Source organism: Gopherus evgoodei, chromosome 24, assembly GCF_007399415.2.
Source record: "Gopherus evgoodei ecotype Sinaloan lineage chromosome 24, rGopEvg1_v1.p, whole genome shotgun sequence".
NCBI lineage: Eukaryota > Metazoa > Chordata > Testudines > Testudinidae > Gopherus > Gopherus evgoodei.
Genome location: NC_044345.1, coordinates 7513512 through 7536484, shown reverse-complemented (window position 1 = coordinate 7536484; position 22973 = coordinate 7513512). Strand labels below are relative to the sequence as shown.

At 48.8% G+C, this 22973-nt stretch overlaps 1 protein-coding gene across 1 annotated transcript in view; it reads left to right on the top strand.

Annotated features, from left to right (window-relative positions):
* CDC42SE1 (CDC42 small effector 1) overlaps window positions 1-11459 on the top strand; it is a 55040-nt gene extending 43581 nt beyond the window's left edge. Inside the window, exons 4-5 of the mRNA XM_030541743.1 lie at window positions 3186-3285; window positions 5587-11459. Coding sequence (XP_030397603.1) covers window positions 3186-3257 — 72 coding nt within the window. The 3' untranslated portion in view covers window positions 3258-3285; window positions 5587-11459. The remainder of the gene's footprint in view (window positions 1-3185; window positions 3286-5586) is intronic.
* The last annotated feature ends 11514 nt before the right edge of the window (window positions 11460-22973 follow it).

The following is a 22973-nucleotide window of genomic DNA, read 5'->3' as shown; positions in this document are numbered from 1 at the left end:
TGGCCGCTGCAGCACTTTACGTCCCAAATTCCCCCCACCCTAAGGCCACCACCTCACCTTACATGTGCGTCTTCTCCAGGGTCCAGGCACATAATTAGTGGAGCCATGCATGCGCGGCTCCACTAATTAGGTGGGTGGCCCTTCATTCTCTTGTGTGCAGCCACCCAGGCACGCATCTTGGAGGGAACTTAATGCAGAGACCACCTGAATGGAGTTCACGGACCACTGGTGGTCTGCAGACCAGTTTGAGAACTTCTGCTCTAGATGATAGCCTAGCCTGGTCCATCTGCTCTTCTCCGGGTAGTGAATATGTGGCTTCTGACCCCAGGCTGTCATGGTACACATCCATGTCACTTACCATCTTGCAGAAGCAACCACTGGGAAGGCAGATGCCAAAGGTTGGGTACGGGCTGTGCAAAGGAAGCTGCACTGGTCAGAAGGTAACAGGGCCTGATTTATTCTCAGGTATGCAGGGGGGGTTGGAGTTGTGGGAACTGGGCTTGGAAGGTCTGAGTGTAACTAATGTGCCCTAAGACTGGGGATTATTTGGGCATGTTTGTTTTGTGATCCAAGGGTTTCAGTTGGGGAAAGTGATAGAATAGGTCCGCCTGCAAGAAAGGCCACAATGAAGGCCATGCTGGGACCGGGCGGAGGCAGCTAACCCACGATTCAGCTAGAGCCAGTATAATCTTGTTTTGCAGCAAGGCGGAGACGTGCTGCAAACACAAATGTGGTCAAAGTTAACTCATCGGATTGGCACATGCTCTGCCCAGGCTTATAGGGAGCTGCCTGGCTGCCTTACATTCTCTTAGCTGGAGCTCTGCTGGGATCTGATCCTGCCAGGTGCTTAGCGCCTCCCCTGTGGCTCCGAGTGCCCTCATCTCCCGTGAGAAGGGACACCGCTTGGCAGCTAGCAGGGTGGGGGCAGCGGTTACATAACTCCTTTTTCCATTTGCGAGTGTCAGGTCAGCCTGAGGACGAGTTGTCTTTTGCCAGGTTGCTCCTGCCCAGTTCATCAAACCTGCTTAACTCTGAGGGTGGGGCCTGGAAGCATAGAGAGAGAAAGCACAAGTCCCTGAGTAATTATCCTTGGGATCCAGCCTGCCCTTGCCAGGCATGCAGACACACTGTGCGCTGAAAAAGGGTGGTGAATGATGGCAGTGAACTCGCTCAGAACGCCGTGGGGTGCAGCTGGCACTAAAGATCCCAGGGTCTTTTTGCAAGTGACCTTCCTGCTGGTGTTTCCTTCTGGAGGAACCAGGGTTTGGACTTTTTTTCTGTCATGGAACTAACTTCAGTCAATGGCTTTGCATGGAGGCTAAACATTTATCTTCACGTGGTGCTGCCCTAGCTGAGGATCTCAATGCGCTTTACAAACAGGAATGAACGGCAGCCTCCAAACCCCTTAGCTGCAATGAGGGTCTGCGGTGACCCGTCCCCTCCTGCCTCCCCTTATAGATGGGCCAGAGAGGAAGTGATTTGCTACGTTCACACATTTGTAGAGTTGGGAGTCAGGACGCCTGAGTTCCATTCCCAGGCCCAACTGTTCTGATCACTAGATGTTGCCCCCTCCCAGACCTGGGAATGGAACCCAGGAGTCCCAACGGCTGCTGCTGTCTGCTGTGGGGGTCTATGACCATGACCCAGGGTTAATGGTGCTTATATGGCTCCCTTGCTGCTGAAGAAACAAAGCCAGACAGGTAGATCTTGATGATATTAAAGAATCACAGGCTCTGTAATAAGTTTGACGGCCTCTCCTTCTTCAGCACTTATATTTTATGCCGGTGGATCTTGGAGAATAAGCAGCATCTCAGCTGGCTGAGCTGATGTGATCAAGCAGAGCTTAAAGAGCAGCTGCCTGAGTTTTGAGGGAAGAGGAGTGGCAGGAGACACAAAACAAGGTTGGTGGGGGAGAAAAGATGAATCCCACACAGCCAGGTTAAACTAGGTGAAGGGTAAGGAGAAGCTGCCTCACTAGAGTGCTCTCTCTCTCTCTCTCCCCCATCAGACTCCCAAGAGAGGGGTGCAGGTGGGTTGGGATATTGGGTTTTTAAATCGCATCCCCCTGATTTACCATCTCGCCTTCCACCCTTAAACCTGATTTAAGTGAATGGTCTCTGCAGAAATGCTTTCCGGTCCCAGCAACACCCAGGTGGCTAAAAAAGAGGCATGTCTCATGCCCCAGCCAGCCCTGCCCCGGCGGGTGGGAAAAGCCAGATAGTAACTGGACTAGGCACTGAGCACAGAACAGCCAGTGTCTCTTCTCCCACCGCAGCTCAGAAGCAAATATCCTCCCTCTGACGGAGCAGACAGCCTTGGCACTTGTGGTGAGCCATGTATTAGAGTAGCTGCCGGATCCAGGGTTCTCTTGATGCAGTGGCGGGGTGGGAAATGACAAATGCAACTAAGCAGAGAAGCCATCTAGAATGTAGGGCAGGATAGGAACCAGAGGGAATATCTGAGATCTCATAGAACCCCTCTGCAGAAAGCCCACTATGGCCTTACATGGCTCTGCCAAAGACACCCCACCACCTCCGATCTCCATGATTAGGGCTCCTCTGTGTGTCCTTTGCGTTCTCGCCCCGATGAGGGGACCTCCAAGTGGGAGAAGGGATGCAGATTTTTCCCTGTATGCTCCTGTCCACCATGAAGGGCTTGGAAGCAAGCTCTCTAGTGCTGCCCATCCGCCACCTTGTCAGGTAAGGCAGCACTGTCTATCCCCCATCTTTGTGCTAGGGCAAAATCACTTAGCCAAGATCACACAGCAAATCGGTGGCAGAGCTGAGGCTAGAAGCCCAGAGTCCGGACTCCCAATGCCCCTTGCTCTAACCACTGGACCGTGCTTCCCTCAGAGTTGGGTATGAAACCCAGGAGTTGTAACTCTAAGCTTCCTCCTCCCAACTAGCTCACGTGCCCTGCTGTAGCCTGGAGGAAGGAATTCAGGAGTTCTAACTTGCAGAACTCTGCTCAAACCACTCCACAGCAGCCTTGTCAAGTGACCGAAAGCACATTCTCAGTAGATGCTGGTTGATTTCTGTGCCGCTTTTTCTAATCAATGCGCAGTAAAGCTTGGTGGCAGCTCTTAGCTAGGCCAGCACTAACACAAATGTTCTACACAAAAATATCCTAGAGGCACAGTTTTAAATGACTATTGTTTTAAGCGTGCGCGCGCTCTCTCTCTGCAGACAGGCGCTGTTCAAGAGATGAGATCCAAAGGCGGACGGGAGAGACAATGGAGTAGCTCCAGAGTTTTGTAGTTCTAGCAATGGAGTGTAGCAACAGAGTGTAAGTACCTTGCTATCTTTGTGAATTTTGGAAGAGGAAATTTCCCCTTCTGCATGATGACTGCACAGAACATACTATCTCAATTAATTAATCTGATTAGGTCCAGATGTAAAACCAGTCAGCCGCTGGACTGATCACTTGTCAGTTTACTGCTGGTAGGCATTGCACACTGAGGTCCGGTAGGTTTCACATTAGGGCTGGGGTTTGAGGCCTGAATCTCACTGAAATCCCAGCCTTGGAAACTGTAAGTCGAGACTTTCCAAACTGCCCACTGCTCTTGGGTGCCTTAATTTTTGGCTCTCCAACCTGAGGCACTCTAAAGGTATGTCTGCACCGCACAGTTAGCCCAAGTCTGCAGGACTTGGGCTTGTGGACGCAGTGCTTCCAGCTCGTAACTGAGCGTCCACATTGCATTGTAAACCTGGGCTTACAATTGCTGGACCCAGGTCTCACAGCCGTGTTAATGTGTCCATACTGCACTACGCAGACCTTCTAACTTGGGGCTGCAGCTTGAGGTGACCTGAATCACAGTTGGACTCTGGCTCTAACCCACCCTCCTTGGCAGAGTCCTAGTACCTGGGTCTTGAGAACTGGCTGACCCAATTTAGACTAATTTGGGAGTAGATTGTGGGAGAGGGCAGGTTAGGCTCAAACCTGAGTCAGAACCCCGGGCTGAGTGTGCAGAGTAGACATACCCTAAAGGGGGTGTGGTTGTTCAGAACGTGCGGGCCCCTCACCGTCCATAAAATAGGCACCTTGTAGTGTCTCAAATTGGGCTGGGTACTTCTGAAAAGCTTGGTCTTAAAATATAATTCTCCCCCGGCCCCTTCCTAATCATTTCATATAATTACTTCAGCAGTCTGATCTCCAGATGAACAGACAGAGCGCACTCCTACAAACTGCTTACATCATAATATAAAACTGTGGGGAAAATAAAAGACCAAACCATTTGCCACCTCCTAAGTTCCTTTCTCATACGGGGTGAAATTCATCCCTGTGCTGAAAATCAGCACAAGGCCCAGGCACAGCTCCAGTCAGCGATTCCCAAACTTTTGGAAGCTGAAATCCCACCCCTTCAGAAACCGAATTAATCGAACCCCCTTCCCTATCTGCACCCCACCTTCAGGTGGCGTTAAAGGCAGATATAATTTAATACAGACATCTGTTTCCCCAAGTCTAGTCTCTGGCATGTCCCACGCTCCCTCTACTTTCTTACATGCTTTGAACAGTGAAATAGTTACTCCAGATGGCAATATCGTTATCTTCCTTGGCATGTGAATTAGCACCAGCACAGACAAATGAGGCAGCTCATACATCTGAGAGATCATTTCCAGCTCTCTGAAAGCTTAGGCAGACAGATGCTCTGGTCACATTTAGAAGGTTTGCTTCTGAAGCATAAGCACTAGAGATGTACATCTTTAAAAATGAAAGCTGACACTATAACTGATACGCCTGTCCATGCCCCCTGGCTAGTCCTTTGTGCCTTCACCCACTCCGGGGGCAGCTCGGACTCTGGGCAAGATTGGTTTAAATCAGGGGTCTCAAACTCAATACCTCAGGGCCCGTGCCAGTCCTCAAATCCTACCGGTGGGCCAATAGTGTCACTCATGCCGCCCAGAACCCACCCCCAAAACTCTGCCCCCTGCCTGCCTAAGGCTCTGGGAGGAAGTTTGGATAGGGGAGGGGGTCTGAGGTGCAGGCTCTGGGCTGGAGTTTGGGTGCTGGGTGCAGGCTTTGGGCTGGGGCAGGGGCTGGGGGTGCAGGAGGGAGTTTAGGGGCAGGAAGGGGTGTGTGGGGAGGGGCTGCAGGCTCTGGAAGGAAGTCGGGGAGTGCGGCGCTTACTTGGGGTTCCAAGGTGAGGCAGGACGGGGGGCCTCCGTGTGCTGCTGCCCCCAGGCACTGCCCCTGCAGCTTCCCATTGGCCGCAGGGGCGCTCCGGGCAGGGGCAGCAGGGAGGGGCTGGTGGACATGTGGAGCGAACAGGCAGACGCTGCTCAGCTCCCCTGCACTGCTGGTGGTGAGTGGGGCCCTGGGCCATTATAAATGGCCTGGGGGCAGCACGTGGAGCCACGGGACAGACCCGGTCCCAAAACTGCTGGAATCCCCCAGGCCACACTGGGGAGCTTCTCGGGCCGCAGATGGCCCATAGGCAGGGAGTTTGAGATCCCTGGTTTAAGTGGTGCATAAGCACTTGTACTGACCTTCTGCACAGAGATGAAATTCACCCACTTCTAGCAATTCACTCTTCTCTGCCGCAAAGGGCAAGTTTTAACTCTTGCTTTAATCTGTTTCACTTTGCAGGTTCCAGGCTATGTCAACAGCCCACACTTGAATTGCCTGTTTGCCAGACAGGTGGAAATACAAATATCTAGCGCTTTATTCACTCGATAACTTATGCAAACTGATCCCAAACTTCAATTTTTTTTTACGTTTTCTCAGCATCTAATAAGTTTTCAATGAAAGTGCAATGTGGGTTTTTTCTTTTTTTTAATACTGAAAGTTCCCCTCCTAATAGCTCCCCCTCATGTGAATCCCAGCAGCTTGTGTTTTTGCTGTTTGTTGTTGGGTTTTTTTCAGAGACCTCTAACTCTATTCCTGATTTTAAGCACAAAAATAACAGCAAAGCACCCGGCTATTCAACAGTGAAGAATGGAAAGACCAGCCCATGAAACTGTCAAAGCATCGCTTGGTCTCACCTTCGGTGGGAGAGGAAAGGACACCGCTAAAATATGCGTTGGTCTTCAAGCTATACGATTTCCTCTCTGGAATTTGATCCAATTCAGGGGCTGATGATCAGGATTGCTGTCAGAGCAAAACACTCCCTTAACACCAACGTGTTCGGTTTAACTGGTCTTTAGTAGCTCCAGAAGATATTCATGTCAGTGGCTCTAGGCAACTTAATTAGCCAAGCTTTAAGATGGGAATATTCATGAGCAATGGAGGGTCTAGTTGTTAGGGAGCGGAACTCCTGAGTGCTAGTCCTGCCTTTGATGCAGATTACTCTTGCAGCTTGGTCTTAAGTGCTTTCCTGAGTCAAGGCCTTAGGCCTACATTTTAAAAGGTCTCCACTCATTTTGGGTGCCCAACTTGAAGGCCCCTCAGGGGCTTATTTTCACAGGTGCCAAGCTTCTGGAGTTTGGGCGTGTGGCCCAGCTGAAAATCAGGCTCTTGGTATTGCAAGTTGAGCACCCAAAATTAGCAGATTATTTTCAAAAGGGTGGCTTCCCTGCCTCAGTTTCCCCAGCTTGTAACAACGTGCCTACCTCACAGGAATGTTGTGAGGATTAGCATTCTGCAAAGAGCTGTTTGTGCTATATAACAGGACTATTAGAAGAACTGGATTTATCCAGTAGTCTTGATGCTTCTTCAGGTGCATGATGAAATGCACAACACAGCGATCAATAGCGTACTTAGGACATGTTAATGGCCAAGATCTTCAGGGCCTCCATTTGGAGACATCTTAATGTGGCTTGATTTTCAGAAAGTGAGGTGCACCCCTGAAAAACAGCCCCTCTAAAGTCCCAAGTCACTTTTGAACAACTTTGGCCTGCAGCTTTCAGACTTGTCTCATGCAGTGTGTGGAACACTTTTCCGTGACTAGACCAGTCCTGTAAGAGGTGGTGCTATAAACTACTGTCATAGTTGAAAGGGGATCTTCCTCCATATTTCTGTTGGAGATGCCAGTGTGGTACAAACACACACATGCGTGGTTTTTCAGTTTTGGTTTTAAGATGGAAAACTAGTTTAGAAGAGTCCTCAGCTATATCTCCGCTATCCTGTCCCAATAATGCATAAATAGACAATGGTCCCGGAGACACATTCCTAAAGGTGAATCACCTAGCAAAGATCACCCCGGAAACACATCTGAAGAATGACGGTTACTACCTATTTCGGACTGAGATGTCCTCCAGGAGAGAGCATCGATCTTCGTGAACCTGTACCTGCAATACATTTCCTCTCCAATGTACCCATGCCAGCAGGAACTGGTCCCATCCAAAGTCACTGTGGATACAGTCATTGTTCTCTTAAGGCCCAGTCCAAAGCCTGTTGATGGAAAGAATAGCATTGGCTTCAAGGAGCTATGGAGCAGGCCTATAATATGTGACCATAAAGTTTTCAATAATAAGAAGTGGGGGCCTGAGAGATAAGGCAGACACCACCTGCTGTGACGATTCTGACACATCCACAGCCAGGGGGAATAAGGGTGCTTTGAGGGTGACTCACTCTGCATTCCCAGAGCATATTTCACTTAGTCTCCTCAAAGTGTTTGTCTCTGGATCTCTCCCCTACATCCACCTTTGAAACTAGTCGCCTGGTACATTTCCCAGAAGAGCAAGCAGCTGATTTTTCTTTTATCTATGGGGGGCACTGCTCCCCACTACCCATGGCTTACAGGCAATGGGCTCGATTCATCTCCTTACTGGAGTAACTCCCATTGAGCTCAGTGCAATAACTCTTGATTTATGACCATACATGTGAGAGCAGGAGCTGCCCAGGGTGTAAGCCGGCAGAGAATTTGGGCCATAGCTTTACAAAGCAGGATGTCTCCCATAAGGTGAAGGACTAAATCTTGGAACAGCAAATGAATTATTGGGGCCTGATTGGATGTGCAGCTAACAGTCACTACAGCTCTGTTTCAGGATTCCCATCAAAGACAGTGCAGTCAGTTATTGCTACAGTGGACAAGAGCTGCTATGGTTGGTACAGAGTACAAACATCATGTGGTTTACCAAGTGGCTTGGATTGAGGAGTATCCAAGGCCTGCAGAGCTTGCTAGCCCCACCTTTAAACAGCCTTGTTTTGTGAAGGGCCGGATGGCTTGGAGGATCTGGTAAGGAGATACAGCGCTTTTTAAATTCTAGGCTGCTCCTGCAAATTCAGCCCATATCAGTAGCCACGGAAAGCTATCGTTAGCCATCTGACAGCTGTTTGGTGAGTCTCCGCCTCAGTGACACACAAGCTGCTATTGCGATCGCTGGTAGTCTCTACGGCAAGGCCCAGGTTTGGATGCGCTATGGCAACTGGATTCCCCTCTGGAGCAGAGTGAAAGACGCTAGCTGGGCTATGTGTTGTGGAAAGCTTGCTTTGCTACTGCCCCAGCGGGAGGGAAGATGTTGGTCTCCAAAGGTCTCAGTCTGGTGCCTTTTATCAGCATTAAATTCACCCCAAAATTAGGAAAAATAATGTGTCAGGAACTGTAGGCACTCACAGTTGACTTAATGTTTCATATTGTATGTCCCAACATGCTTGTGGATTAGTAAATTGCAACCACACCTCTTTTGTGTATCATTGCTTAGCTATATACATGCACACTGTGGTCAAAAGTGAGACGGAAACTGTGTATTGCAGTCTCTGTTTCTGCTTCACGTGCTAGGCTCTTCTTGCCAGTTTTATGAAAAATTTTAGGCCTCATTTGCATTGAAAGCAGAAGATATTCTGGATGAAGCTGTGAAAGCTGACCTATGGAGCTAAATCAGTTCTTCTGCAGAAAGCTAGTCCATGCTCTTCCACTTGTTTTCCTCCTGTAGCATGTTGCTTTCCTTGGTATTTTACCTATGAACTGCAGATGCTGATTCAGTTTTTCCAAAACCTGATACTAAAACCTTTTTGTGCTATCCTGAGGGTGTGTGTCTTTAGAACTGCCAAATGCATTTGTTGACATAGAACAGTTTGTCAAAAGGAGGATGCTGCCATTCTTTCTATGAGCACATACTGAGGTAGGGGTGTGTGGGTGGGGGGGGGCGGGGAGGGGTGTTTAAATGGTTTGCCCTGAACTGGAGTCTGTTTGATGTACAGTTAAGATCCTGATAGTCTCTGCATTTTATTTTTTTTAGTCCTGTTTGTACATTGAAAGCTAGAAACTTACATAAAACTACTGTTTAGCTCAGGCTCTGAAGGCCTGTTTCAAAAGCATCTTGTTTGCTTGCTACTGTTCCTACAAAGTGAAAGGGCATTATTGGTCAGCATGCCAGGTTCCAGGCAGAGGAACAAGCACTCTTCTTTTAGATGAGTGGAAATGCACAGTGCCTCCATCTAACTCAGTGGAAATTCAGAATAACACCGCTGGCAACACTGAATTTACACTAGTTTAAATGAGGGCAGAACCTGGCCTTGAATTGGTGACATTTCACACAACAGAGTAGGAAACACCATTTTGTTTGTTGCAAAATGCACATCTATTTTTTTTGCAAGCTTTCAGAAAAAGATTTTTAATTGCCAGTTGCAACCTGATCTTGAGCACACAGGCACAAATCTGGCATCTGACTCCAGAAGAGTTGCTCCAGGTATCCCTGCTGACAGAAATCAAATGTGACCCTGTGACTTTTTTAAAAAAATCACTGTCAGGTTAAATCATATTTTAAAACCTCACAAAATAAATTTCTGTATTGTTAGATGATTGTAACTGGGGAAAAAAAATTAAAAGTCAAGTTCACGTTTCACTATTTATGTAGTTTTGATTACTTTGTATGTTTCTCTCAGCTTTGACAGTGGAAATAAGTCATTTTCCCCTTTTTGGTTTCTAGTCAGTTTCAGTTTTATGTTCACCACCACTGCAGTGTTTTTGCAACCCAAATGCTGCAGGGGGATGTAATGCTTGTGTGGTGTTTTTTGTTTCTAAATTGTTTCAATTTTTAAAATTTTATTTTCTACCTATAAGTGGATATTGGTTTATAAAAGCTTGTTTTTAAACAAAACGTGAGTTTTGGATCCCAGTTTGACCTGACAGGTTGCTATTAAATGAAAATCATCCCTTCCCTACTGACCTCTCTGGTCTGTGGTATCAGTGCAAAACCCTTTCTTCCCATGCTCTGCATGTCTGTTTGCACTGAAAAACAAAATAAAGACCAACATTCTGCAGTCCTTAATCAAAGCAAACTTCCACTGACGTTAACAAGCACCCTGCTCTTACTGGAGTCAAGGGCCAAGTGTGATACACTTATTTTAAGGCCCTGATCCTGCCCCATCAAAGTCAATGGGAGTCTTGCCACAGGGAACAAGCTTTGGCACTAAGGCCTGAAGCCACAGGAGGGGCCTGATTCTCTGTTGTCCTGCATGTTATGTGCTCATTTACATGAATGCAAACATTGCCAAACAGACTGGCAGTGACTTTACATGCTTTAAATAACTGTACATCGTGCAGGATGATGGAGAATGAACAGGACATTTCTTCGCACATGACTAGGAGGCAGCAAGGAACCTGTACTTGTGCATTTATTTATCCTCAAGAGTTTCCTAATGAGCAGAAGCAATTAGGGCAAATCAAATGCAAAAGAGAGATCTGGAACAGTCTTAGGCAGGTTAAAATAATCCTGAAAAACAACCATCTCATTCAATGCTGCAGAAGCCTGATGGCTTTCTCTGCTCTACCAAATCCTCTTGCTGCTGAGAGTTCTGGCAAAGGCCATTTCTTTTACTGCCTGGCTGTTTTAGAGAACTGGGTCCTGGCCCTCCATCACTTGAGTGCCTCAAATTCCCATGGAAATTTGGGGTGTGCAAGAAATGAAGGATCTGTGGATTTTTTTTATTTAAGGCACAAGCAAAAAAAAATATGGCAGAATGGGTAAGGAGGAGGGAATCTGTTCAAATGCTTTGCTGAATGAACTCACTCAGTCATCATACATTTGGAAAAGATCACCTGTTGGCAAAGAGGTTTAAAAAAAAGCACAGAACTTATAGCAAGAATCTGGCTCAGTTTTCCAATAACTTGATTTTTAAATAAGTAAAATTCTAGCTCCTGCACAAACTATGGATTTCACAGCTGGTCTGTTGAAAACAACCACTCTGATAGAATAGCTGGGCTATTCTGATGTTGTTACCTAAACATTTTTTTTTTTAAGCAAGAAATGCATTGCGTATAAAAAGGTATCACTGTGCTAAAGAAACTTAGCAGTGGGAGGCCATAGCGCTAGCTATCTGGTGGATCCCTCTTACAATAAATCCAAATACACTGAAATGTATTTATCATAATAATCTCTGCTGTACTGAGACACTGTTGTAGAGAATTTACAATTATATTCTGCTGTGCAAAAGGGTTTTATGGGGGTGGGGGAGTGTCTGTGGAACAGCTGTAGAGAAATATCCTTCTTTCTCTTTTACACACCTTAGCTTTTCCTACACAGTGTGTGTTGAAAATAAAATAAGTCAAAGATTTTGTGTGACTACTTGAATGAAAATAGAGACTCCAATGTTTTGTGATGTGGAAGGTTGGAATGTCCCTTTGTGTGTCTCTCTTCCACCTCCACCCCCCCCCTCCAAAATAAAATCTAACTCTGTTCCATAATTTTCAGTTCCTACTATGAAATATTTATACAGAACATAAGATGCCTAGGCATATGAAGAAGGTGGCATTCTCAAGATGCCTAGGCATATGAAGAAGGTGGCATTCTCAAGATGCCTAGGCATATGAAGAAGGTGGCATTCTCATTCATGAAAGATTCATCATCTCAGCTTCCCCTACCTGCTACCCACTGCAGATTGACCCACAAACTAATTGGTCTAGTAAATCTAAATTAAATCAAGGACTGTGCTTTTTGACTGGCATAGGCTGTAAAAGGGAGGCTGCTATGCAGGGTAGCCTTCTAGACCAGAGCAAATGTAGTAAACCTCAGAGTTACGAACATCTTGGGAATGGAAGTGTAAAAAAAAAAAAGCATTTTTCTTTAGTAGTTTACATTATGATTTAACACAGTACTGTACTGAATTTTTCTTTTTTGGTCGCTGCTGCTGCCTGATTGTGTACTTCCAGTTCCAAATGAGGTGTGTGGTTGACTGATCAGTTTGTAACTCTCTGAGATTCTACTGTATAAGGATCTTGAAGACCACCCCTTGTTCATTTCCTGTTATTAGTTTAGTAGTGGAACCATTAACCATGCTAACAATATAAACCCACAATTTTTATCAACAAAAAGGCTCAATGCCCCATTGCTGAGCGGCAACCCAATAGTTCTGAAGTGAGTTGTTCCAATGGTGAAATACCCACAGTGTTAAAAATTTGCAACTTATTTCTAGTCTGATACACAATGAGATTTTGGTAGATGATAAATGGAGCAGCATGTTGCTAATTCCTACCTAAGGCAGTTGCATCAGATATGGAGGTGGGTGGGGAATCAAATTAATAAACAGAAGTGCCATAAAATAACATCTAGACCTTCAAACCATTTTGTTCTCTTCCCGGCAGCAACCATTTCCTGCTTTATCATATTAGCATCCACTTCCCCTGTTGGATTTTTGAAAGATGTGATCTATCAAGCAGCACACATTTGCATGCAATGTTTTTTAAACAAATATGCCTTGAAAAGTCTAGTACCCTTGGCTGTGAATTACTGGAGCTGATTAACTGCATGCAGTTAATGGACTTCTTAAACCAGGCGTAGGCAACCTATGGCATGGGTGCCAAAGGTGGCACGTGAGCTGATTTTCAGTGGCACTCACACCGCCCAGCTCCTAGCCACCAGTCCGGGGGGCTCTGCATTTTAATTTAATTTTAAGTGAAGCTTCTCTGAACATTTAAAAAGCCTTATTTACTTTACATATAACAATAGTTTACTTACATATTATAGACTTATAGAAAGAGACCTTCTAAAAACATTAAAATGTATGACTGGCATGCAAAACCTTACATCAGAGTGAATAAATCAAGACTCAGCACAGCACTTCTGAAAGGTTGCTGTCCCCTGCCCTAAACTCTTTATACTGCCAGCTAAAATCAAGCTGAGGTCAGAATTAGGCCCTTGATCTATTAAGAGAGGATTAAAATGTTTATAATAACCCATGCCATTTTCAGCTGTGCTTTCCCTTTACTTTTATGGTTAATAGGTCCAGATTATTAATGCTTTACCAACAGCAATGATACTGGCATGCTTGAAACTTAAAGTGACAACGGTCAAGTTAAGGAGCTCCAAAATTTGACCTTTTGCATTGTACTTAAATTTGATACCAAGAACTCAGGAGCAGTCCTATAATAACACTTCCATTGATGGTTCTGTGTGGTGTTGATGCAACTGGCAGTAACTTCCCTGTGTTTAAGTAACAATCCTTTGATCTCAGCTTTTATAGCTTTAAACAGAAATCTATTATTAGCTGTTATGTTCGCTATAAGCAAAATCGATTTTGTTCAGGCAGCAGATCAGACTAGATGGTCTAAAAGGGCTTTTTCAGATCTACCTGCTGAAAACTTTTGACCTTTAGCAACTGCCTATTTCAAAGCGAGGGGGAAGACTACTTTTGCCTGTGTTCTAGCTCAGCTACGGTATCTGAGCACCTCACGCTGTTTAATGTGTTTATCCTCACACCACCCTGTGAGGTAGGGCAGTCCCATTGTACAAATAGGGAACTGAGGTACAGAGAGGCTAAGGGCCATGTCTGTAGAAGACCTATCTTCAAGTCCCTCCTTTGCCAAGTCCTAGTCTAGCACCCTACGCACTGTCCCATCTGTGTTCTCTCTTGGGGGGTGAGGAAAGCAATTGGGGTACAGTGGCACTACCAACCTCCCTTTGTCCAGGTCATCCTCATGCCTCAGAACAGGGGCTGAAATGACTCACCTTTAGAAACAATGGATTTTCCCACTAAAGCACAGGAGTAGATACTGATTTGTAAAGAGCATTTACTATAAATTTCATTGGCGGCACTGGCGCAATTAATTGCTATTGCCAACTGCTGATAACAGAGACTGCAGCTGCTTAACCTTGAATACAGAGTTCATCTTCAGCTGTGCTCCTAGAGAAGAAAGAAAATCCATTAAACAGCATTAACTTAGCTTGCTAATGGACAAAACTATGTATGTTTTACTGCCATAGAATAATAAGAACATATGAACAGCCATGCTGGATCAGTCCAATGGTCCATCTAGCCCACTATCCTGTCTTCAAACAGTGGCTGCTAGCAGATGCTTCAGAGGAAATGAACAGATCGGGGAAAGTTCGAGTGGTCCATCCCTGTCGTTGGGTGCCAGCTTCTGGCAGTTGGAGATTTAGGAACACCTGGAGCATGGGGTTGCATCCCCCTGACCATCTTGACCAAACAGCTAAGTTTATGGAGGAGAGGTTTATCAGCGGCCAATTCTTTTTTGAACCCAGTTGTACTTTTGGCCTTTACAACATCATCTGGCACCAATATTTAATTCACACATAAATACTATCTCTGCCCATCACAGATGCATGTTCATATAAAAAATTCAGAAAGGCTTGAGTCTCATTTAACTAAGGTCCATTTGTATCCCTCTAGCAGTGCAAATGGGCTTTAAAGGAGTTGTAAATCAGGCCCTAACTGTGTGTTCCTAGCCACACCATTTGGTGCCCCTTTCACTTTACACAATAACAATATTAGATTCTAAACTTCTTAAACAGCTTAAAGTCTGCATGCCCACAACTGTCTAGGAGGTGGAACACAGAAATACCTGATCACTAAAGTCAGCAAAATTTGGCGAGTTTTAATAAAAAAAAGATTGTTCAGAGATTACGTAATGGCCATGTTCAGAAATTTAAAAATAAATAGGCCCTGATCCTGCAAACATTCATGCTGGTTGTCAAACAAATGCACAGTGTTTCTAGGGTGAGGCCTACATAATGGCCATGTTCAGAAATTTAAAAATAAATAGGCCCTGATCCTGCAAACATTCATGCTGGTTGTCAAACTAATGCACAGTGTTTCTAGGGTGAGGCCTGCAGAATCTCAGAAATATGTTTTGCAGAAACTTATGCCCACTATAAGTAGCTTCAACTTTACTCTGCCCCCGTTCCTGCAGATACCCACCAGGGTGAGAAATGATTAACCACCTACAATCAGGCCTATTACTATTAACAGCTCAAAGAATATTGATTCCACCTATTGCCTGTACTGTACAGAATATACTGACAGTTATTATAGCAAAGGAGGCTAATGCCTTGTGATCTCACTAGTTAACCATTAAAGTAGTTGAATCCACCATTGGACCTGGTAGAAATTCTTGTTTCAAACTGTCTTTTTCCCTCTATTTTAAATGTGTCATGGTAATTATGTGTCATTTGTTCAGCACGCTGATGTACTCATGGCTGCACAGTACACAGGCACCCCTTACCTCAAAGCACGTATGTAACACACTGGCAAGAGTAGCATGTCTTACTCCCTCTAGTGGATGATCCCCTAGAGCAGTATTTCCCAAACTTGGGACATCACTTGTATAGGGAAAGCCCCTGGCGGGCCGGGATGGTTTGTTTACCTGCTGCATCTGCAGGTTCAGCCGATCGCGGCTCCCACTGGCTGCGGTTCACTGCTCCAGGCTACTGGGAGCTGCTGAAAGCGGCAGCCAGTACATCCCTCGGCCCACGCTGCTTCCAGCAGCTCCCATTGGCCTGGAGCAGTGAACCGCAGCCAGTGGGAGCCGCAATCAGCCGAACCTGCTGACATGGCAGGTAAACAAACCATCCCGGCCCACCAGGGCCTTTCCCTATACAAAGGGTGTCCCAGTTTGGGAAACACTGCCCTAGAGGATAGCAGCCCACAACTGCTACTAGCTAACGGGTTAGCTCAGGGAGATATATGCCGAAGTGCTGAAGCCTGCTAATGACCCATGTGTGGAGGTAGGGTCATCTACATTTAGAATCAGAAAGATTCAGGGATGATAGGATGCATTGGGAAACCAAGAGGTGGAGATATTTTAGCAGGTTGATTAAAAGATGCTTTAGTGCCCATAAAATGCCTTGTAAGATGTGCATCCTGACACCCAGAATCCCAGTGCATGCATCCCTGGACTCTGTGGCTGTCTGCTCCCAAACTCCCAGCACATGCCTCTTGGATATCCTGCCTGTGCTTCCCTGCACTCCCAGACCATGCAGCCTGTATACCTTGTCCATGACTCTCCATTCCACACCTGTTCTAGGGGCATGTGGCAGCCCCAGCCCATCCTCACCTCGAGCTGGGAGGCCTTTCGGATGCTCTTCCATAGCCCCTTGAGCTCCATGCGGACTCGTATCCAGAAGCGCCGAGCCTGGCGGTAGCGGGCCCGCCGGATGTCCCTGACGGCGCACAGGTAGGGATTAGGGGCATTGCAGGTCACCTTGGCATGGTCGCACTCACGGTGCTTGTGGCTGCACTTGCAGTGGCCATAGCTGCAAGCCATGCGCTGGAAGCGCAGGGCATTGTAGTTGTCCAGAGCCAGCTGCAGGCCAGGCACCGTGTAGACAATGTCCCGCACCCGGGCCATGCTACCCATCTCACAGTTGCAATACCACTTGCTCCACGCTAGCCACTTGTAGCGGGTGTCTCCCACGCCGATCACTCCTCCAGAGCCCGTGGTGTTGCTCAGCATATCATTGCCCGGGGTGACCTCATACCCTCCATTGCTGCCGGTGATGACCTCATACTCTACACCGTTGGCTGTGGTGAACTCATAACCTACACCGTTGCCAGGGGTGACCACTTTCTTGCTTGAGACCGCCAGGGTGTGCCCACCAACCTCAGGCGTGGTGGCTCTAGCCAAGGCATCAGAGAGAGTCGCCATGGCGGTCGGGGCTGTCATGCCATTGATCATGGTGGAGGAGGAGTGGGCAGTGGCTTTTGGGGGCTGGTCGTGCCCTCCTAGGACTTCAGCCAGGGCCACGGCCACCTGCAGGGCCAGGAGCAGCGCCAGGGCATGAGGGAGAGGCCCCATCCTCATGCGGGGGGGGGGGGAGGAAACCCCCCCCCTTTCCACAGGCTCCTCTGGGAGGGGACTGGAGTACCTCACAGGGGATGGGGAGACCCCAGGCTCCTAAGAGAGTTATAGGCGGGGGGGGGGGCAGAGATTCTCTGGCGTGGGGCTCCCCAAGCCTCTGGGAGGGGTTGGGGGGGCAGAATATCACTCAGAAGGGCTCAGGCAGGTAGGGGGTGTGTGCAAGGGATCCCCTAGATTCCGTGGTTTGGGTGGGGTGGGCTCTCTCGGGGGGCTCAGGTAGCTGGGGGGACGGAGGGGAGGCCAGGCCCCTGTAGGAGGCAGTCGCACTCGGGGAGGGCTCAGGTAACTGGAGGTGGGGGTGCAGGGGAGACCCCAGGCCCCTGTGGGGGGGGCAGTCTTGGGGGGGCCTCAAGGAGCTGGGGGGTGCAGGGGTGACAGAGCGGGCACAGAGGAGACCCCAGTCCCCTGTGGGGGGACAGAGTCTTGGGGGGGGCCTCGGATACCTGGGGGGGCACAGGGGAGCCCCAAGGCCCCTGTGGGGGGGGACAGAGTCTTGGGGGGGCCCTCAGGTAGCTGGGGGGGCGCAGGGGAGACCCCCAGACCCCTGGGGAGGGGACAGAGTCTCAGGGGGGTGCAGGTAGCTGGGGGGGGCACAGGGGAGACCCTAGGCCCCTGTGGGGGGACAGAGTCTCCGGGGGTCGCCTCAGGTATCTGTGGGGGCTCAGGGGAGCCCTCAGGCCCTTGTGGGGGGGGCAGAGTCTCGGGGGGGGCGCAGGCGAGCCCTCAGGCCCTTGTGGGGGGGACAGAGTCTCGGGGGGGCTCAGGTACCTGGGGGGGGCGCAGGGGAGACCCCCAGACCCTGGGGAGGGGACAGAGTCTCAGGGGGGTGCAGGTAGCTGGGGGGGGCTCAGGGGAGCCCTCAGGCCCTTGTGGGGGGACAGAGTCTCGGGGGGGGCGCAGGTAGCTGGCGGGGGGAGGGGGGCGCAGGAGAGCCCCTAGGCCCCTGTGGTGGGGGGGTCGGTCTCGGGAGGGGGCCGGACTCCCACAGGCTGTTGCGAGGGGGGGGGAGGGGCGCTGCCTTCCCCAGGCTCCCGAGCGCCGTTCGAACGTGGGGGGGGCGGGTCGTTGGCTGGGCGGGGCCGCGCCTGGCCCGGGAGGCGGCTCGCGCCTGCCTCGCACCGACGTTGCAAAGCCTGGTGCCGCGGAGAGCCCCTGCGGCCGCCGGGGAGAGGAGGCCCTCGGTCGCACGTGTTTTGTATGTGGGCGGGTTGCGTGGTGCCGGCTCAGCCCGGCAGCGCCGAGGAGGAGCCGGAGGCGTTTGCTGCTTTGCAGGCACGGAGGGGTTGGTTGCATTTTGCAGGGCAGCACCCGGGGAGGGGGTGACACACGTTTAGCCTGCTGCTCCGGCAGGGTGCATGCCTATTGCATTACCCCAGATGCAGGGTTGGCTTGGTACCTGGACCAGAACTGGTTGGGGCAGGGGGGAGGATGGCATTTGGCCTGGAAGTGGGGCGGCTGGGAATTTGTGGCTTTACAGGAAGGCCTGAGAGGGGCGTGGTGGATTTTTTTTGTGGGGTCTCCAGCTGGGGGCTGGGGAAGGGGAGGCAGATTTTCAAGGGGGCCGGGGGGAGCACGGCAATGTAGCTGCTGCTGTACTGGAGGCCCTGGGGGTGCTGGTTTTGTTCACCTTGTTCTAACAGAGCAAGGAGCTCGAGGTTGACAGTGCCTTTTGTGACAAAAAATACGTTCTTGTGTTTGCTTTAAACCTGTTCGCTATTAGTTTCATTTGGTGGCCCCTTGTTCTTATGAGGAGTAAATAACACAACACTTCCTTATTTACTTTCCCTATTTCACTCATGATTTTATAGCCCTCTATCATATCCCCCCTAGTCGCTTCTTTTCTGAGCAAAAAGTCGCAGTGTTGTTATTCTCTCCTCATATGGAAGCCGTTCCATACCCCTAATCGTTTTTGTTGCCCTTTTCTGAACCTTTTCCAGTTCCAATATATCTTTTTTGAGATGGGGCAACCACCTCTGAACACAGTATTCAAGGTGTGGGCGTACCATGGATTTATACAGAGGCAATGTGGTATTTTCTGTCTTCTCATCTGTCCCTTTCTTGATGGTTCCCAACATTCTGTTCGCTTTTATGACTGCTGCTGCACATTGAGCGGATGTTTTCAGAGACCTAACCACAATGACTCCAAGATCTCTTTCTGGAGTGGTAACAGCTAATTTTGCAGCCATCTATTTTTGCAGAGCAAAGGACTGGGCTCAGGTGTGTTTCAAATGCAGGCTGATTTCACCCAGCATCGCAGCAAAGTATGCTCAGCATTTGAGCTGCTCTGCACAGAGCACATAGATGGACAAAAACATATGTGCGTGTTATACTACATTCAAACGGAAACCAGCCCTATTCATCCATCAGTGCTGTCTGCCTGTGAGAAGGGAGTACCACCGTCTCATTGAGGTTTTTGCCGACACTAGACAGAGTTTCTTAGTATCGCTGTCTCACAAACCCTCCTAGCAATGATGCAGCTTATACTTCTGCTGGTATAGTTTATAGCAGTTTCCTGAAGGGAATAAGCCATACAAGCACAAGGACTTGGTCTATCTGCGTTTAGACTAGGGCTTTTGCTGGCAGAGCTGTGTCGGCTGGGGTGTAGTTTTTTCCCTGCACTCCTGACATTAGCTTCGCTGGCAAAAATTTAAAGTGGAAACCAGGCCTTAGTGGGTTTTTCAAAAAACACAGTGAAGAGCTGCAGAGACCCTGGGGAGAATGAGTGCGGAGCAGGACACTGGGGGAACAGGAGGCAGAAGGCAGGAAGCCAACAGAAGTAGACCTGCGGTGAAATCCCAGCATGGAGGGGACAGCTGTCTTGTCTCTGATAGGTTAATGTAATTTATTGTGTACAGAGTGCAGTAAGGTGCAGGTCTCTGTCCCTAGTAGCTTGCAATCTAAGACCTGGGATGCACAGAGGTTTTGTGCTGATAATATCATTATGTCAGGAGTGTAATTTTTTTTACTGATATCATCATACTAGTACAAGCCATAGTGTGGCCACAGGCATACTGGTATAGAGCTGCTGTATACGGGGATAGTGTATTTCCCTTCCTGCACAGGAATGAGGCCAGGTCTACAGTCAAAGTTAAGTCACTCGCAGCTCCATCGCTCGGGGCGTGAAAAGTCCACCTCGCTGAGTGACACAGTTAAGCTGATGTAGCCCCAGCTGTAGATGGCTTTAGGGCAAGAGAAAAACTCTTCCATAGACTTAGCTACCACCTCTCTCAGGGATGGGGAATAACTGCGCTGCCGAGAGAACCTCTCCTGTCACCGTAGTGTCTACCCTGAAGTGCTCCACATAGCATTTGTAGAGTAGACAAGCCCCCTTCCGGGATAGTTAAAGCGCTACAACTTCTGTTTCTATGCAAAGGTACCAGTCCCAGAATGACCTCTGCATGGCCAGACCCACACAGTGCCCCATTGACTGGGGGCCCTGCACTGTGGGTCTAAGGCCTCAGCCCTGCAAACACTAATGAACACAGTTAATCTAATGTAAGAACAGCCCTACTGGATCAGACCAAAGGTCCATCTAGCCCAGTATCCTGTCTTCTGACAGTGGCCAATGCCAGGTGCCCCACAGGGAATGAACAGAACAGGTAATCATCAAGTGATCCATCCCATCACCCATTCCCAGCTTCCAGCAACAACTGCAGTTGTCAGCAATTGCTGTTGTGATGGCAGGGAGGATGCCTGGGTTTTAAGTCCACCTCGCCGTGTGCTCTGAGGAAGAGGAGCCAGGACATGTGGGTCTGCACAGTTTTGATTTTTAGGAGTCAACAAAGTCCCCCACTGTTGCATGAGAAACACAGAGTTGAGAACAGATACGACAGCTGGCCACTGTGATGGAGTAGGGACTGTCTGTGTGGGGAATGGGAGAGCAGGGGAGGACTTTAGGGGATGGACGATGCCAGAGCCTGTAACCTGAGCTAGGTAAGGGAGGGGAAAGGTCAACACCTTTGCCCGGGAAGGGAAAAAAGGAAGGGAGTGGCAGGAGGGAAGCAGTTTTGAGTTTGGGCTTGGGGCTGTGTGGGTGGAATTCAGGGTATCCTAGCTAGGATCCAAGCACCCTGAAAGCCCAGAAGGACTCGGTGGAGGGGTCCTGACTGTGCCTGCAAGCTCTGCTGTAACCTGTGTTCCTGTTGTCCAATAAACCTTCTGTTTTACTGGCTGGCTGAGAGTCACTGTGGGTCCCAGGAAGAGGGGTGCAGGGCCGGACTCCCCCACACTCCGTGACAGCCACTCTCTACAATACGCTCCACTTTTGCTGCATTCTTCCCAGCCACTGACCCCAAGGAGTTGGGATACACTTGTTGATCATTTCTGCCTGTGGCCCAGAGCTTTGAAAATGCCACCTGGCCACCGGTGTTGACAGAGAAACTGGGCCGAGGAGCCAGACATGCATCCAGTCACTTTACAAAACTGAAACAAACATCCAAACTTGGTACAATAAATACAGTGCCCGTAGCAGCGGCATTAAAATGCGTCCGCGTTGAATGTGCAAAAAGTGCAAGCACCAGGCCGCGCAAGAACCTTTTCAAAATAGTTACTGCAGTGCCATGGGTGCTGTCCAGCTGTGCAGCATGTGTCTGCCATGCTCTGGGAGGGATAGGATGGGAGGGATGGTACCCAGACTCTCGGGAAGGGAGTGCCATCTGCTGTGCTCAGGAAACCCCCTCCAGCTTACCCCAGACAATAGGTACATCTACGCTGCAATAAAAGACCTGCAGGATGGCCATGGCTGGCCCAGATTGGCTGATTCAGGTTCGAGGGGTTAAAAATTGCAGGGTAGATGTGTGAGCGTGGACTGGAGCCTGGGCTCCAAGACCCCCATGCAGGTTCAATCAGGCCTATCAAGAGAAATTTGGGGCCCCATCCCCTCCCATTTCACCTCAGTTACAGACATTTTGGGAGTCCCCCTTAGCCCCTTTTCTCCCCTCATGTCATCCTTGACGTGTACAGTGGTTGGGCCTGGCAGCCTGGGACCCCATGGCGCTGGCACTGCAGAAACCGAACAAATAGTCCCTGCCTCAAAGAGCTTCCAGTCTAAGGCATAGTTCAAGCAGCTGCTATATTTACATCGAACACAGCTGGGGTTTAGATCAAGGGTAACATTTTCAAAAGCCCCCTAAGTGACTTAGGAGCCTTGGGACATTTTTAAAGGTATGTAGGTGCCTAAACGCGCAGATAGGGAACCTCATGGGAGTTTCAGAAGCACCTAGGTGTCTCAACTCTAGACCAATGGGAATTAGGCACTTTTGAACCTTCCCCAGCACTTCTGTGCACCTTTTGGCTCCCAAGTACCTTTAAAAATCTGCCCCTCAAATCCCATTTTCAAAAGAGACTAAGGCACTTAGGAGCCTAAGTCTCATGGACTTTATCTGAGACTTAGGCTAGGATTTTGAAATTTGAGTGGCAATTTTGGGTGCCTCGTTTGGCGGGGGTGGGAGCGACAACAGCTTGAGATACTTAAAGGCCCCTGCTTTTCATAAAGCGCCAAGCACCCACCCTCAGAAACTCAGGCCCCCTCAAATCGGATCCCCAAAATCACCAGCCCCTTTTGAAAATCTTGCCTAAGTCACTTTTCAAAATAGGACTTGGGGTAAATTTTCAAAAGCATCTAAGCAACAGGAGCCAAAGTCCCATTGCTTTTCAGTGAGATCGAGGCTCCTAAGGCCCAGCGTCTCAGAGATATTTAGTGCCCAGCTTCCAGTGACATGTGGAGAGAGTTATGCACCTAAGCACCTTTGAGGGTCTGGTCTTAAGGCACTTGAAAATGTGTCTAAGTCCCTTTGGTGTTTGTGAAAATTCGACCCCTTTGCAGTACTGGGAACCCAAACACAGCAGCATCAACCAGAAAGTGAACCTGCTTGGTACAGACTCTATGGCCTGGTCCACACTACAGCATTAAATCGATTTAACCAGCATTAAATCGATTTAATGCTGTACCCGTCCACACTACAAGGCACTTTAAATCGATTTTAAGGGCTCTTAAAAT